Raw genomic sequence first — 17,990 nt, 5'->3', positions numbered from 1 at the left:
CTCAGTAACCTGGTCCATCCTCACAGCTGGCCCTGCTTTGAGCCAAAGGTTGGACTGAACGACCTCGTGAGGTCTTTTCCAAACTGAATTATCCTATGCCTCTATGTTCTATTATATAAAAAAACCCAAATAAGCAGGATTATCCCCCAAGATTTCAATGCTTTTTCATCTCATTACCAATCTGCGTATCCCAGAGGTTAGCTTCATGACATATATGTATGTGAATTAAGAGGCAAAAGGAAAAAGATGGGGCAAACAGGAAAAAACCAAGGAATATTTTCTATCTTTCCATTCAAAACACTGTTCATTCAGAAGTCTCCTTCCACCCTATTGGTAAACAGCTCACAGTGAAAACAGAAGCTCTCATAATTTGATGCAGAATAAATATTACACTTTCTCATTATGAAAGTTGGATCTACGACCCTGAGAAGCATTAAACACCACAGATGTTTCAATCATAGAACAGTTACATGATTTCATGCCACACTACTCCATAAATGAAGTAGGCAACAATGTCCAAGATTCCTCATTTGTTCCCTTATTAAGACGGCCCATAACTATGCGCCAACTTTCAGCATAATATATGAAAAACTGATTAGCTGTAGTGTGGTGTACTATTTTATAGATAATGTAGAAAGCTGTGTGAGCTCAGTTTAAATGCTACATCCACGCTGGTTGGTTGTGAGACTTTCAAAAATACCTCTCTTTTTTCACGTTTTTCCTCCCTAAGTAATTGCTAATTTATAGTTGCATCACTATGAAGACTGGCCAGATAAAATATTTTTACATACCATTTGCACTACTGATTAGCAATAGATTATACATATAAATCCCAATACAACTGCTGAATAGACTGTTTGTCCTGGCCTCAGTAATTTATGGGGAACATCACTTTTATCCAACAAAACAACAAAGTAAAAATGTGCAAATTAGCTTTATAGATGGTGTTTGAAATAAAGCACATTGAGTTCTAATACAGCAAACTTCTAGAACACTGTATGGGCAAGAGCATCCTGAATTCAACCACCTGGCACATATCTATTTATGGCAGCAAATTTCTTTTAAAGATGTACACACATACACACAAATGTATGTATAAACATATATATGTAATTTATATGAGGGTGTGCAGGTATATAGACCATAGAACATTCTGCAGAATCACCAAAATCACTGGAGCTGTGACACTGTAAAAGTCTCAGGAGATCCCTGTAGCATAAGTACCATATACTCTGGCATACCCTTTTCCAAGTGCTCTCCAGCGATCAAATGATGCAAAAATTCCTTCCTGAGGGGTCTCATCTCCTCGGACCGTGGAGATGTACTTAAAACGGAAGGTTTCTGCACACAGGGAGGAAGCACTTGACCCGTTGGCGAGGGGGAGATATTTTGAACACAACAGAACCAACTGACACCAATACTTACTTGGCAGGCATTATAAATCAACTGGTGTTCCAATTTTTTGATCCCTAGAATCTGCTGAAACATTTCATAAAGCTGTTCCTTGCTCAGAATCAGCTCCGATACAGCACTTAAGGCCATCCTATTCGGCTGTTTGCAGAAGTCCTCTTCTCCCCTGTATATGGCATCGTATTTGGCTAGCCAAGAACTTAACACTGTCTCTTTGCTTAATCCATCGATTTCCGGCAAACTTCGGACCCTCTTTTCTATGTTCTTCTTAAAAACATCTCTGAAGTCATTTGCAGAACATCCTCCACTGTGGACCATTCTTGCAACCCGGTCACTCTTGAGAAATACCTTTTAAAATCAAAGAAGAGAAAAAAAAGAAACAGAAAAAGTTAGGCGTGGACACAAACATGAAACAATCCCTTATAAAGAGATTACAAGCTAATATTTTGCTTCTGTGTAAGACGGCTTTATACAGGCCAAGTTTGCTATATTTTTCATAAAGAAACAAGTAACCATGTTGAAAAGGTAAGTTTCTGCATTGAACAAGTACTTAAATTAAGTAGCTTTTAAAGTATTTTTGTATAAATTCACAATAGCTAAGCTAGAATGAAGTTTGAATTAACAGCAGCTAATTTAAAACTTACCTACAAGATTTAATTAATCTTTCCTCCATTAAAACCACAGAAGTCTAAAGTTACCTGCAAGTAACTCACGGATAAGCTACGCTGTCTCTTAAAATATGATCTTTAAGCCAGCCAAGAATCTCATGGAAGATGAGACAGAAATCCAGGAGAAAAAAGGTGCTATAGAAATACTACAATCAATATTAACAATAGAGAGAAGAAAGACTCAAAGATACAGAACTGGTTCTACTACTGTAGATACAATACTGGAGACACAATATGGGATTCTCTGTGTAACAAACCCAAACAAAAACCAACACAACCCCCCCGCCCAAGTACACATACTCTCTCTAAGGTATGACAAGGCAAACTACAACAACAAACCGATTAAATCAGTGTCAGCATTCTGTAAGAGCATTTCAGTGTTCAAGGATGGTTGCATTCATCTCCTCTTCTAACACAGGCTTTGACAAGGTTGATCTTTCCAGCCACTGTGCATGGCCAGCTCATTTCTAGCAGTCTCATGAAACTGTTCCTCTGCAAAATGCAACCAACAAAAAGATGACCACTGCAGCATGATCGGCTGTGTAAACAACTGATGTGTGCCTTGGACAAGGGACAAATTGCATCATGCCATTGAACGGATAACTCAGGGATAACCGCCCAGCTTCCTGTGGCAGAGGGAGATGGGTCGAGGCCCTCCACCCTGCAAGGCTTGGCTGCTGGGAGACTGCTTGGGTGCCACATCAACACCCCGAGCACAGCTGAAATGCAAAGAACAGATGTGATACCACGTAGTCTAAACAGATTTCCTATCCATCACCTTTCTGACTGTTTGCTCTCTTCAATCAGATGCTGTAAGTGGAAGATGAGTTAACTATGAATTTTCAGACAGTAATTTTAGTCACCAAGAGCTATGAAAATGCAATGAATGGAGATGACAGCACAGTAGAACTCTGACTCCATATGCTATCATGTGTTGGAAGATGGTGCACCTGACAACCAACCTAAAATATTACTGTGCTTCATTTGGAAAATACAAAACAGAGCAGTAGGAAAGGAGCTAAAAAGCTGAGCAGAAAGGAGTGCACAGGTGGAAACAGATCAAGAAAAACATATTCTAAAAGTTCCGGTGCTTGTTGATGCATGTTTTCCCGTAGCATATTTTAAAATGCAGTTACTTACAAAATATATCTTTCAACAGATATCCTAATTGATATTGTACAGAAGGCTGCAGATTAAGCCTAAAAGTACTTGCCCAAACAGATTATTCAAAAAAATCATCACCGATATCTGCTAATCACATTTTATGCTCTAACTGTACCATGACAGATTTCCTTTTTTGGAAACATAAGTATCTAAGGTTAAATTCTTATTCATAAAGGGACCTGATATGGTTACTGTCAATTAATACTGATAGTAATTTCCTCAAAATGCTGCACAAACATTGAAACTTGTTTTAAAACAAATAATAATCAGAAATTCCACTCAGCAATAAAACTTATCAACACAAACAGGTACAAATATATTAAGCCTTTCCTTCTTTCAACAGTCTGCAATTACAATTGATTCATTCCTCCAACAGCTTCACTGGAAAGCAAACAGAAAAAAAGTATTTAAAAAAAGATGATTTCAAACTAACTACAGCTACTTTGTATTGTTGATAAACAGCATTAAATCCTCCCTTACGTCAGTTTGCATAGCCAATGAGAGAAAGCAGATGCAGAAGAACAAATGAAATCAAGACTATTTATAGGCTCTTCCCCCCCAAATCTCATGTTTATTCAAGATTACACAACCCTATGTATTGCTAATATAACTGGATCAGTCTAATAAAAAACCCTAAAAACCTGCAAAACACATCATCAGACTATCATTCACTTTTCATCATTTACTTTTGCTCATATTATACCAAACCACTAATTCAGAATGCAGGGGCTGAAAAGCTGCTAGCACTTCCCTTGACTTATGAACCAGACTAATTCAAAATATATTTCTGATTTTGAAGGTGATTTTCTAGGAGACTGCAGGAAAAATCTGTTCCATTTTTTCAATACTCACCCGTGGAAGAGAAGTACTATTGTAACACTTGGTTACAAATAGCAACATCAACAAAATGATGGCATGTTCATGTTGGACAAAACAACGGGTATGTGCAAATACAAAATAGCATTTGCATGTATCCCTGACCTTAAAATGTTCCCTTCTGAAGTGTTTCGGGTCACAAACTATATTTTCATTAAATATTCAAAAATTATTCCAAGATAATCCTTTCGCAAAAGATATGGTGGATATTAAAGGAAATTACTCAAAATATAAATCCAAGATGTGAAGAACTGTGGAGGAATGGCTTAGTGACAAGGGACACGATCTGATTCCCGTGAGCAACCCAGTCTCTGATGAGGGGGAAGGCTCAGAGGAAACCGTTAACTGTCCTTGAAAGCCTGTTGCGATAAGAAACAGTGGAATGGTAAACAAGAAGAAGGAACTACATCTGCGAAGAGGAGAAGTGCTCCTGTGCGTGCACAAGAGCACTGTACCAATCACACTCGCCGCCTTGGCGTGTGAACAGAGGCTGTAAGCCAATCATACAACTGTTGCGGACGCGTGTTCTTGGCATCTGTCTATATATACTCTGTAAGCTTGAATAAAGGGGAGAACGACCATACTCATATTGAGATTCCATTGTTACTCCGGGTCCGTCTCCCACTCCAACAAAGAACAGACTACAAAAAGTACATGGTTCGTTCTGAAAAGGAATCCATTGGACCTAAAGCTCTTATTGTACTACTCCTTTTTGAGTGGCAGTTTACTAAAATGTTTCCTGAAGGAAAAAAAAAGGTAACATCATCTTTAAAACGTACTACTTGTATTTGAGATAATAAAAAATTAATAATAACATTTCAACAGAAAGACTCCATTTTTAAGTCTTTGGTTGCAACAGAAAACCTTAAGAGAATGGAAATTCAGTTAGGAGTGTACCATATGTGCTTCAAATTTGACACAGTAAGATACATTAAAAAGCTATTAAATGTCTCGTTATTCCTGTTCCTGACAGACATATGGTACACTTCAAGTTAAATTCAAAATCCTTTGCTTCAGTTATATTTCTTGAGATTTGTCTCCTCAGTTTCAAAGCTCTTCTGAGCTGTTCTATGGCTGCTTTTTCTTTTAAAGTTCTAAATAGAAGTTTATGGGAATTGCTACTATATGGAGAATGGTATGCCACCAGTTTCATGCCAGTGGAGTCATTGTTTCCACCATTGTTCCAGGGAGCCCGCCTGGCTGGGTATCTGTGGATCCAGAGTCTAGGCTAGGACTGCAGATTGGGATACACACATGCTTTACAACACTGGTGGTAACTTCTTGGCAGCATTCAGTTTTACAATGAAATACATAAGCTTTTATAGTAGTCTTAATGCAGTTCGCCACTTTTTCTTTAATGTGGATTATATGTGCAGCCCAATCATCTCCATTAGGGAAAATATTTGTGTTGATACCTATCTTTAAAGCAAAATACTGATTAAGTACATCACTAAATTGTTGGCTTTTCTTCCCTTTATTCCTGTATTTGGATTGTCTGACCATTAGACTTAGTTCTAATTAAATAATGATTCAAAAACCTCCAGTATTAAAATGTTATCCCAAGTTTCTTAAAACTAGGGGGGAAGTAGAGAGAAAAAAAATGTTAGAGGTTTGAATGTAAAATATAAAATACCAGAAAAAGTTATTGTGGGGACAAAGAAGTCTATTTCTACAGGGAACTAGATTTGGCAGATCAGCCATGATTGTTTGGAAATCCTTGTATTATTTAGAAATAATTTGACAAGAGTCAAAGTTTTTAATGAAGTCTTTCCTGTTTCTACCAATGTTTTCTGGACTTCCTCGAAGAAATCCTAGGGTAATGCTCTTTGTTAGTTGGCATTTGAACTTTTAGTATCACTGTTGGTTCCTTAAATCTAAGTCAACATCAACTCTTCATGTTACCTGCTGCTAACAAACTATCACACACCAAAAAAACCCATTCTATTAACACAAAAAATGCGTTCAGGATAAAAAAAAAGACGGGTTTTGATCAGCCCAATATATCCATCTTGAGGAACTTTTTCAATTCACATTATTTAGAGCCCTTCTAAATAACTCTTGGACTGAGCCATACCTACAGTTTTTGGCGGATAAAGTTCTCCTCATACCATACCCATTCAAAGATGATCAGGTAAGAAATTAAATAAAAAAAAAATCCTCAATTTCTTATTTCCTTAGAATTACAGTAACAATTATAATTTGCATCTATCTACTGAAGTATGGGTTAAATTCACTTTTTATCCAATCGTTATACATACGCAATTTCATCTGTTGCAAATGCTAGTAAAAAGCTTAATTCAAAATAGTATTTATAATAATATAATAGTTAATAATATTAGTTAATATTAATATATTAATAATAATAATATATATTAATAGTTAATAATATAATATAATAGATAGTTACATTAAAAGTATATTTCTGTTTAGTGATGAAAAATCATCATTTAGCAATGCCTACAACTTGAGAAAATATTGGAAATATTAAACAAAGAACTGGTTTCATATCTTCTAGCACATAGCCTTTGAATAGTATTTCTATTTATCAAACATACCAAATTTAACTAATTATATATCCAGGCAACACAAACATGATAATCTTATTCTCTACTGTAAAGCTTAGAAAAAACCATAAGCAATATGCAAAAGAGTTTGCATAAACTCAACTGTAGATAACCTTTGCCTTTTCTTTGTAAACGGATTAAATATGAGGTCCATTAGGCCACACATTACAAACTTTTATATGTGTTTTCTTTCAGTTGAAAGACACATACTGATGGAGCTTTCTATTAAGGTCACCTTTTAGCCAGTTTGGAAGAAAAAACCCAACACAATAGTTATAAATATCTATAATGTTTCTACCAGTTTGTATAAGTGGTGTTATTAACAAAAAATAACACTTTAATTCTGCTACACATACCAGTAAAGTATGACCTTTCAGCTACTTGCTTATATATCAGCTCTAGCAGAGCCTGACTCAGCTCTAGGCACAGCACCAAATGGCAATACACTAAGCTCGCACTGACCAAATTATTTTACATTAAATTTACCAAATTTATTTTCTGACAGAAAACTTTGCAAAAGGCTTTGATAAAAAGAAAGTTTATGATCTAAACCCTCCCTCCCCCCTTTTAAATAAAGGATTGCAAAAACAAGCAAACAAAAACAAGTGTACTCTAAACAATACATTACCTCAAAAGGAAAAATATATATACATTGGGATTTTTAACCAAGATCTCACTGTCATACTAACATTATCTTCCAAAGTAAAACACAGAAAGTAACCCCCCCATATTTTTAATTGCAAAAATGTTGTGTCTACAATACCAATCTCTTGCAGAACACCACTCACATCTGTGGTATAACCAGTGCTATAAAATAAAAATCCTTGGTTTTGTAGGTAATAAGTTATAATGGAACACTTTTTTCAACAGAAAATTGCCGTCTTATAAGCCATGTGAAAACTGAAATTTTAGTTTCAGGGAATGTAAGTGTGTGTGTATATATATAAATGCATATGAGTCTATGTAATGCACGTGTGTATACACACACACAGAGAAAAGCATTGCATTCAATCATGTTCATCCATTATCCATTTTGGTGACATGCTGAATTCAGCTATGACTTACTGCTTCTTATATTTTGAGTACAAACATAGGATTTTGTTTCAGCAAAACTGTTTGCTCTTTTAAAATTCAAAATGGTACTGAGAAGGGCAGAAGGACCACAAGAATGATTTCTCAGTCTCTGAAAAGGAAACTCCTTACTCATCTGGCCCTGGTACACCTTCTAGTACTGGAACTGCTCCAATATTCTCCTCTTCGTTAACCAAAGCAGCACTGGGAACTTCATTTGCTACAAGAGCAGCTAGAGATTTTTCTTCATTTTTGACAGTCACTGCTGTTCCTCTAGCTTTGAGGAGATCACATTTACACTCTAAACACGTCCTATGTCTTAACAGCCCAGGCTCAATGCATCTCTCATGAAAAAGACGGCTGCAGCTCAAAACGCACACTACGTCTCTGGGACAGTAAACTTCTAGACATACTAGATACCATCGGAAACAGCTTCCTTATCACCTTTCTTTACAACACATAGTTCAAGTTGCCTAATAGCTTTTTTCACTTCTGTTAAATTCTGGCATTACTGGATCCAAGCTCTTGGTATCCTGCATGTTCCAGCACAGTAATAGGTGGAATAAAACACTGCAGCCCTTACACACAGAGAGGGCCTCTAAATAATGGTTCACCCAGGAGCTGTGGTAGCTTCCTGCTTGTATTGCTATGATTACTTGTATGCCATTCTGAATTAAGCATAAAATGTCCTTGCCTTCCAGACTACCAATCACAGCTGTAACAGTATCCTCTGCACTGATGCAGACCGGAGGAAATGCTTCATTACCTACACTTGGGCATTTATAAATAATTGCACCAAATGCTCCAACTGATGCTTCACACTTTATTTTGTTTGTGAAAGTACACTATCTCCTTCTAATTAGGGCTATCCAGGTCTCTGTTTCTGTTGGCCTCCTGAAGCTTGCTAAGGAGCTGCAAGCACTGCAGTGTGGTCATCTGGGTAGCACCACCAATCCAGACACAGTCTTTAATGGTGAAGTTCTTCCAAAGACTCCACCAGGTGCTGACTCCCACACTGTCCTGTTCCCAGCCTGGAACAAAATGATTAGGCAAGCAACTCCCAATCCATGGGCTTGTGATGAAAGCAGACAGGGCACCATCAAAACTGCAAAGCATAACCACTGGGAGGATTTGTCCTCTCTTCTCCAAGCCCCAGCCACATCCTGTTCATGAAGAAATACACTTTAAGGGCATTTTTCCCAGTTGGAGCTGGAGCTTGTCACAGAGGCCCAGTCTGCTGCCAGCTGTGTTGCTTCACCATACTGCTGCCACCAGCAATGGCACTACTGCTCTTTAGCTGGTGGGATCCTCCTTGGGCAGGTGGGATACGCTTCCCATTCCTGTGTTTTGTGGTACTGCCATGTCAATCTCTTGTGCTCAGTGCAGAGAAATGAGACTCAAAAGATTTTGGTGAAGGTGGGGATAGACCCACTGTCCCCAAGATAACAGCTGCCCAATTTCATCTGCTTGTCATTGTTACTTAATACACAATACTTTAATCCTACATTCATTGAATATCAATGCCCCCACATAAACCTTTAAAGTTTAGTTTAATCTCTCTTTCTCTCAGAAAAAAAAAAAAGCAAATTTCACTGTAATGTATGTAAGGAAAGTTCAGCCTCTGACATCACACATTCCACCTTTCAAGTGTTTCCAGAGCTTTCAAACTGTATTCCACACATAAATTGTAAGTGTATTGCTACATGAGGGCCAAACACTGTCTCTCCTACACTGGATCATAAAGACTGATGAGCCAGCTAGTTAGTTATCTAGATCTCCAATGTATTTATTCACGCCAATGAACTGCAACTGATGTTTGGGGCATCCTTCAAACACATGAATGTTAAAACTGAACTTTTTCATATAACTAAGAAGAAAGTGTGTCAGATAAGGCCTACAGATATTTCTGTTTGGAAATTTTTGTCAGAAGAACCCTATCAACAAGACACAGATATACAACTACAGAAGGCAGCATTTTGTCCTTAAGGAATCATTCTTGTATTAAAGGGTAAGGGTTTTTTTCATTTTAAGCTTGCTTGAAACAAAGCTAGAACTATATTAACATTAATGGCAACTATGTAATATTGGAAATTGTCAATTAAAGTTAAAAAATATAAATGAATAGAAGTACCTCTTTGATAAAGACTGAACAAGGGCAAAAAGGACTTTGACGGAAGTCCAAGGAACACTCAAGTTTGTGAATGCTTTTCAGGTTTCTGATGTGCTTTTCTAATGTGTTCTCCACTCAAGCTCCTGATGTGCCTCTTAGAGTTACAAGAACTCTTGAGTTTATGACACACAGAATAAATTTTTTTAAAATGGCCAGCAATTTTCAGGGCTAAATTGAGCTCTAAAATTTCTATAAAAGACAGTAACTCTCTTTGTAGGAACTAAAAGGAATTGAAATAAGTTCCTTACTTAAAAATTTCATATGACATGCATCATCATGCTGTGATAGAAGCATTACTTGATGCAAAACAAAGCATAGGACATTTACTGTGTGATATTAAATACACTTCTGCTGCTACTGCAGCTTCTCCTCAAAGACTCTCATACAAAAGCTCATTAGCAACTCCCATCGCAGTCAACAGCTCTCACCCACTTCTTAAAGTCCTTCCTGTTCCACAGGAATAAAAATATTCCCCATTCAGTCATTAGAGTGAGCAATGTTCTCTGGGACCAGCTCACACAGCCCTCACTAGTTCTATTGTATTCTGAAACCGCACAATGCATTGCACCAAGAATTGGGGCTAGTTTGATGAAGGTGCAAAAAACTTCTGACAGTTTGGAGAACAGCTTCCACATTTTTTAAGAACAGAGGCTTATGCCTCGTAGGAATTAACGTATATTATAACCTACACTGTTTGCTGCTGCACCCTGGACCTGCAGAAAAAAACATTGTTTCAGATATGATGTTTTCACTGCACTTATGAAAGTCTGGAAAGAAATAAAGTAACACTCCAAAAATTATGAAGTTGATGTTTAGATTAGGTTTAGTCTGATCAACTAATCAGACTACGAGAACAAGATCATTTTGGGTCAAAAATAAATACCTTATGCAGTAGCTTCGTACATCTAATAGTACATATTAATTACTTTTACACTAGTTGAATAAAATTACTGCATTAGCCACTGAAACAGCATTTATATTCTAAGAAGAGACTAATAGATACCAATGCATTTTAATAACTTTTTTAATAACTATGGGCTGCTGAACATGAGTGGAAATTGAGATACTTACTGAGATTTGCTCAGTATTTTGAAATCAGAAATATTTTTATATTAAGACTGGCTTGCAGGTCTTCTTCCTCCCTCATTCCCTTTCAACCCCTAGAAATATCCTCCAGGCGCTATGCTGATTTTTTTTTCAATTATCAGAGTTAAAGGGCCATTTTTCTTTATCTGTATAAGTCTTCACAACAGAGTCCTTACCTTCAGGTAAAACCAAAAGATACTGAAATTTTAAGAGATGACGCTAATAAACTCCTATTTCCCTACTTAAGTATTTCTGTAACGATTTTGTTAATCACAGGTTTCTTCTCCTAAAAGTATACTACACTGTACAGTTTTCTTTAATTCAGGGGGGAAAAAAAATGCTGAAATAAAAAAATCTTAAATTTTGTTTAACTGCAAGTTTTTTTGCTTGCTTTTAAAACCTCCTTAAAATACCAAATTACATTAAGGGGAGAAAAGGAAATAAAATTTAAAGTAATAAACCATCATTGTCTGAAGAGGCATAATATTAATTTAATATTTTTCCTCCTTCTTTTTTTTTTTTTTTTTAATATCATGTTTACTACTGTTCTGGAGTATATTAAGGTATGATTTCTTTTTATCAAGAGTAATGATTCAGAAACCATCACAACCTGAAATCTTTACAAGGTTTACTTTGTTTTCTTCAACTCTTTTGGGCAATATCATAGCTGCACATTGGACATTTTCCACAGCTTAGTAATCAGCTATCTGTAGAAAAAAACCACTCCACCAAAACTCAAACTCTTGCAAATTAAAACGTGTGCTACTTCTCTAGGCTTACATGCTTGTAAGCGTAATACACGGCACTGTGCACTGGGATTTGTTTCTTTGCCTCCTTTTTCAAATTGGCACAAGCAATTGCCCAAAGTCTTCCCAAACTTCTGCTCCTGATGGCTACACATTTCACAGACTCATGGACTGCAATGTTCGTGCCTTGGGCACAAGAACAAACAGAGCTATAGTGACAATCACTATAAAAAATCCACAAAATTGTTCACCCAGCAGCAGTGTTTTCTCCTGGATTCATTTATTAAAGTTATCCAGATGCCCTTTTGGAACAAGCATATTTATCCTCCTTTCAAGGATGACAACAGCAACAATAGTTTTTGCACCCTTGTGAGACATAGCAAGTTGCCCATATGAGCATAGTTGTGGATTACTCTAGCAACAGCTCTACTTGCTACAGCCACTGCTACCTTCTCTTTAGAACTACCGTCTCCCCTTCCACCAAGCCCCAGAGTTCACTGGCGGTCTGAAGCATGTTGAGGGACTTTGTTCACCATAGTATTTGCCCTCAGGTGATACCAGCACTGTAGAGGAGTTATTCTCCAAATATCACCTGGATGTACAACTCCAAAGTAGTCCAACTTGCCTCCCGAGTGACTTTGCTCACACAGGCAATCAATGTTTGCACGGTTCAAGACCTGTGTGGGCGGATCCACAATCACATATTCAACACTGGCAGCCAGAAAGAGGTAAATCCTCTTCCCTAGAGATAAGGCTTGAGTACCTTCATGCTAGACCCTGCATGAAGGTAATTACAAGCAAGCAATTAAAAAAATGACTTCTCATCTTCCAGTTGTCTATGGCAGGGAGAAATTAGCTGATAAACAGGTAAAAGGACAGCAGAAGTAGATCCGCATATTTCAAAATGTTGTGATGCTTGGTTTGTTGAAACATAAGAAACAGCTTGCCGTTAAAAGAAGTCTCAGTAATTCTGTGTTCAATAATTGGACTGGGACATCTGATGTACTGCTAGAGAGAAAGCACTGTTCCCTCTGCATATTGCTTTCCTCCTGGCTAGGATATTGTAAGTCTGCTGTAGACAATGCCATGAGGTCTGAAATGACACCTATATGGTCCACTCATCATTCTTATTTAACTGTAGAAATCACAGAATCACAGAATCACTAAGGTTGGAAAAGACCTGTAAGACCATCAAGTCCAACCATCAACTAACACCACCATGCCCATTAAACCATGTCCCACAATGCCTCACGCACACGTTCGTTGAAGACCTCCAGTGAGGGTGACTCCACCACTTCCCTGGGCAGCTTATTCCAGTGTCTCACCACTCTCTCAGTAAAGAAATTTTTCCTAATATCCAGCCTGAACCTCCCCTGGCACAACTTGAGGCCATTTCCTCTTGTCCTGTCACTCGTCACTTGGGAGAAGAGACCAACACCCACCTCTCTGCAACCCCCTTTCAGGTAGTTGTAGAGAGCGATAAGGTCTCCCCTCAGCCTCCTCTTCTCCAGACTGAACAACCCCAGTTCCCTCAGCCGCTCCTCAGAAGACTTGTACTCCAGACCCCTCACCAGCTTCATCGCCCTTCTCTGGACACGCTCCAGCACCTCAATGTCCTTCTTGTAGTGAGGGGCCCAAAACTGAACACAGGATTCGAGGTGCAAATAAATGCATAAATGTCACTGGAGACTGAGCAGTTTCTGGACAGGCCTAGGGTCTTCTATCTAACAGCTCTCTCCTGCTAAAAAAGCCATATTATCTCTGTAGATGCTTCTCAAGACCTTCAGATATAAGAGAAAGAACAGACTGCACAGAGCGTATCTAGAATAAATCATTAAGTTCAATAGTTTCAAAACAGAAATGGTACTCCAGCTGTCAGCCTGCCCGGGGAAGACCATTAATTACCATCAGAGCAAAAGAAACCTAAACTCCATGCTAAACATGAGATGTTTTCAACATCTATCTTTTTAATGTATTGACTAATACATACCATAAGCACAAGTGAAAGTATTTTATACTAAACAACACCCAAAGGGAGGGAGAAGAGTTTTATGCTTTGAAGCACACATTTGTTTGCTTGCAAGTTAAATGCAGGTGTTGTCTTGTCACCAAGCCAGACAAGTTACCAACAACCTGTTATGCTATTTTCCCAGTTTATTCAAGACTTGGCAATTAAAGCAGACATTAAACTATTTCAGCATGGAGATAAAAAGCAGAGGTTTTCCTTGACCATGTAAGGAACTTCTTCCTCCGCTGGGTAAGGCTACAACATGCTCACTGTCCTTGGTTATATCCATTGCCAGCTACTTGGCAGGGAAGTAATTTGCAAAGCCTCTTTTTTCTTGGTTAGTAAAGTCAAATTCAACAAGCATAAGAAGCTCATCAACTCATTGCTTCCAGAGTATCTTGCCTCTTTACAAAAGAGCTGAAAACTTGCTCCCCAATATGCTGATCTTGCCTGACCAGAACTCCTCCCTTTGGGGACCAATGGGAAGCTCCAGGTGGCAAGAATTTCAAAGGGTCTGTTTTAGCTACCATAAGCCAGAAGAACGCTGTTAACTTGAATGTGTAATACAGCGTATCTTGGAGATATCACTGAAAAAAGGCTTACTCTCACTGCACTATTGGTCCCATCCATTTTTCAGCAAACAAATTCCAACAGGAAGGTGTCCATCCCTGACTATGAGGGAAGAAGGTGAAGGACAACAAAACCAGCTAGAAATAATAAAGCAGAAAGAAGAAAGAGGAAACTGAAGATTGAAAGAAACAGACTTCAAAAAGGAAAGATATATACACAAAAATACTGAGTTGCAAATACAGCCATGCCGAAAGAATTAGAAAATATGTTTACTTAGCATACTTATTTATTTCACAATCACAGATGATGATTAGTTTATGCATAACTACCTCCTTTGGTACCTGCAAACTTGAGAAAAACACACAGCTGTTCAAAATCAATAGCCCACATTTCCGTTTGCCTTGCTAAGGAACTCCTCAATTTGCTGACTTTTTGGTGTTTGTTTAGTGCTGTACAAAATACAACAAACACTAGCACTTTATCTCTTACGATAGTGTTTATCTCCTGGGATACAATAGTACAATAAAGAAGGGAAAACAGTCCTTCACTTCACTGAATTTTCCTCTAGAGTCACTTGTGGTTCTAATTTTTATTCCACTTGACTGAAAAGTGGAAGTTATGTAAGTGACAGTTTTCATCATTGGTATTGCACTGGGCTTATTTTGTCAGAGATGAAAAGAATTGGCTATTTCATTTCCCTATTACCATTAATGTTCTCCTGCATTAACCATTTTCTCCTAAATAGGGAATAATACCTCTTAGGTTGAACGAACATACTACTATATCTCTATTTCTAAACAAAATACCAGGCAGCCTATAGTCAGAGTAGCTCTGCTGAGATCCTTTCAGTCCATATTCCCCACCACCACCCTAAATACTTTCATTTAAAATGAGAAGGATGCTGTTTCATAATGTATTTTTTTACTCATCAAGATCACTTTTTCATTTCCGATTTATATATTCTGCCAGGGCAGATGAATGCTCAAAAAGCACATGAGCAAACAGAAATGGGCTGAAGCCAGCTGAAACATCATCACATATTTGTCTTCTGTCTCTGTTTTAGCAACTGAACATGTGTCAGAAAACTGACAATTTAAGAATTAACCTGCCACTTTCTTTCCCTGTACCATTTAGTTTTGGTGGTTAATTTTTTGGTACAGTGGAAGGGGCGCTGTTGAGTGGGGAAAAAGGGTAAAGCACTGAGTTTACTCTGTGGCCTAAGGAAACTGGAAAAGGATTGACACACCATGATTACTGGATAGTCACCGGAAAACAAAGACAAGAGTAGAACCTTTTAAGCCTTGCAAGGCTTACTGATGATGTCTCACCTTTTAATATAGCATCTTTCTCCTCCTATGATCCCCAGGATTTATGGAAGCACTACATACATGGGAAAACTCAGCCCCTTTCCATCTAAGGAAAAAACTTCATTCATTGATCCAGCCTGTCCAGATCCCTCTGCAATATAATGCATTTCTATTCTGGAAAGTGTACAAAGGTTATATAGAGCTGTTAGACACCAAGCCATTGGCATGTAGGATTTAGCTGTTAACTGTAGTCTTAGAAAATTTTTTATTCCAATGTAACTTTCTTAAAAAGTCAGCCTTTATCATAAATATATTCCCTTCTCTCCCCCATTATACAGTGTAATCTTTGTGTATTAAAAAACAACAATACATTTTCCTTGATTATTTTTTCACAAGGGTGATCAATTCATGGTATTGGTAGAAAAGTTATAATACACAAAAACGCTTCAAAATTCATTCTGAATTTTAAATCCTTCTTTAGATTTAATAATCACCCAGCTGGCTACACTTCAGACAGCAATGCTTCAATGGGAAGATTAATGAACATTTGGTCTGCAGTTTAATCCCTCTAGATTTTAGCAGACAAAGTGCAAACTTCTATAAATAAGACTATTTTTATGCATTGCAATTATATGTCAAGGTCCAAATAGCTTTAATGGTAACTTTGAGACTTCTTAGTCATAGTTTGCTCTCTCTTTAGAGTACTTAAGTTTTTGAAAATATTAATTCACTCCACTACAGTGTTCTCTAGACCATTTTAAAGATTACTTTTCCATGTATCATCCCAAGTCAGAAATACCTTCAATTTCTTATTTATTTTATATAATCATCAGTTATTTTGCCTGGCTAGCAATATATTCCATGGCAAGGATTTAACTGAGCAAGCAATCTAAGACACAAAAGTGAACAGTAACTTCCCTAGAGATTTCCCTACAGCCACACTGGCCAGTTACTGCCTCTACGTTTTACAGCAGCAATTGCTACCCACCAAGCTCCCGCCGCCCCAACCTCCGTGGTGCCCATACTGTTCAGATATTGCATAAAGTCCAAAAGGATGATACAGTTGAGGTGAGAAAATCTGCACTCAGGTTGGGGCAACAGGGAAAACGTTGTCCTTGCGGGTTTGTCCTCCTCCCTTAGCATTTCCACACCGATGCCTTCCCTTTTCTGTGCTTCTGGAGAGAGATGCTGATAATAGCAGAACAACCTATGAAACTTCATTTGCAGTTAATGGGGTAGTCTGAAATTATTACAGTCAGAGGAACCTCTTTCTTAGACATAACTTTGGTTGTTTACCAAGGGATAAATCCAGTGTATTTCAAGATCCTGTGGACAGTTTTGTTGGATAATTACACATAGAAGCGGAAAAAAAAATATCTCTTCTAATTCACCTCCCACCCCCCACCCCTCCCAAAGACCCCAAAGCCCAGAACCTTTTTGCTTCACAGTTCCCAGCAATGAGTACGGGGTACAGAATTGAGGGTGGAAAGGAAAGGAAAACCACCACCACCACCATGATGCTGAAAAGTTTTCCTTCTCCAGTTTGCTCCTAGTCCGGTTTCAAATTTGCAGTAACAAGACTTCACCTCTTTCTCTTTTCTCCAATTATGGGCACTGGTTTCAATAAACTAGAGAGATACATGAAAGTATGCTTCTTTTTTAGCTTTTTCTTTTAAATGCCAGTAGTAACTATACAGATATTCCAAAATATTTTCAAGCTAAGCAGGTCAAGAGCTTTGGTAAGAAATGCAAATGGTATACAAGTCAAACATAATAAGCAAACAAACATTACCCTCCTGCTGTAAAAACAGGAACACCAAGATAAGGCTTAAGTTATTTGATTATTGTGACTAGCCTATTAGTCAACATCCTAATGCATTTTTAATGTGCAGAGAGAACAGCGCGCATATCTTGTCACCTCTAAGGCTAAATCCTAACCACTTCAAAACCAAAGTCTGATTGCAAATTCTTCTCATTTTGGTTTTTGTTTTGTTATTCCACTCAATTTCTAGTCATAATTCCACTAATGTGTAAGATTTTTCATTTTTATTACAGCTTCTTCTAGACTATTCTGAAAACATATTTCCCATTTACTTATCTAAGAAGCAGACTTGCACTGATCTAACTAGTTTTTATAAAAAAGGTAACTCAATTCTGTGTTAGGCTATTTAGAAATATTTGCACTATTCGTCTGCCAACTTCTGAAACACAGTACTCATACTAAGAGCCTTCTGCCATCTTCAAACACAGATTTTCTGATTTGATGCTCTGAAAAGTCCAGAATAATCCCTCAAGGTTTTTTATTTTAATCATAAATTTTATGACAGCCAGAAACAACTTCCTTATCATG

The 17,990-nt window shown here is 37.6% G+C and overlaps 1 protein-coding gene across 15 annotated transcripts in view; it reads right to left on the bottom strand.

Moving 5' to 3' along the window:
• The window catches only part of CADPS2 (calcium dependent secretion activator 2), a 318,208-nt gene that overhangs the window by 210,792 nt on the left and 89,426 nt on the right, over positions 1–17,990 (bottom strand). For all 15 annotated transcript variants that reach the window (XM_059817284.1, XM_059817282.1, XM_059817293.1 and 12 more), the window contains one exon: positions 1,426–1,758. In XM_059817284.1, coding sequence (XP_059673267.1) covers positions 1,426–1,758 — 333 coding nt within the window. The remainder of the gene's footprint in view (positions 1–1,425; positions 1,759–17,990) is intronic.

This window comes from Gavia stellata, chromosome 4 (genome assembly GCF_030936135.1).
Source record: "Gavia stellata isolate bGavSte3 chromosome 4, bGavSte3.hap2, whole genome shotgun sequence".
Taxonomy (NCBI): Eukaryota; Metazoa; Chordata; class Aves; order Gaviiformes; family Gaviidae; genus Gavia; species Gavia stellata.
The sequence above is the reverse complement of the archived record's forward strand: the minus strand, read 5'-3'. Positions and strand labels throughout refer to the sequence as shown.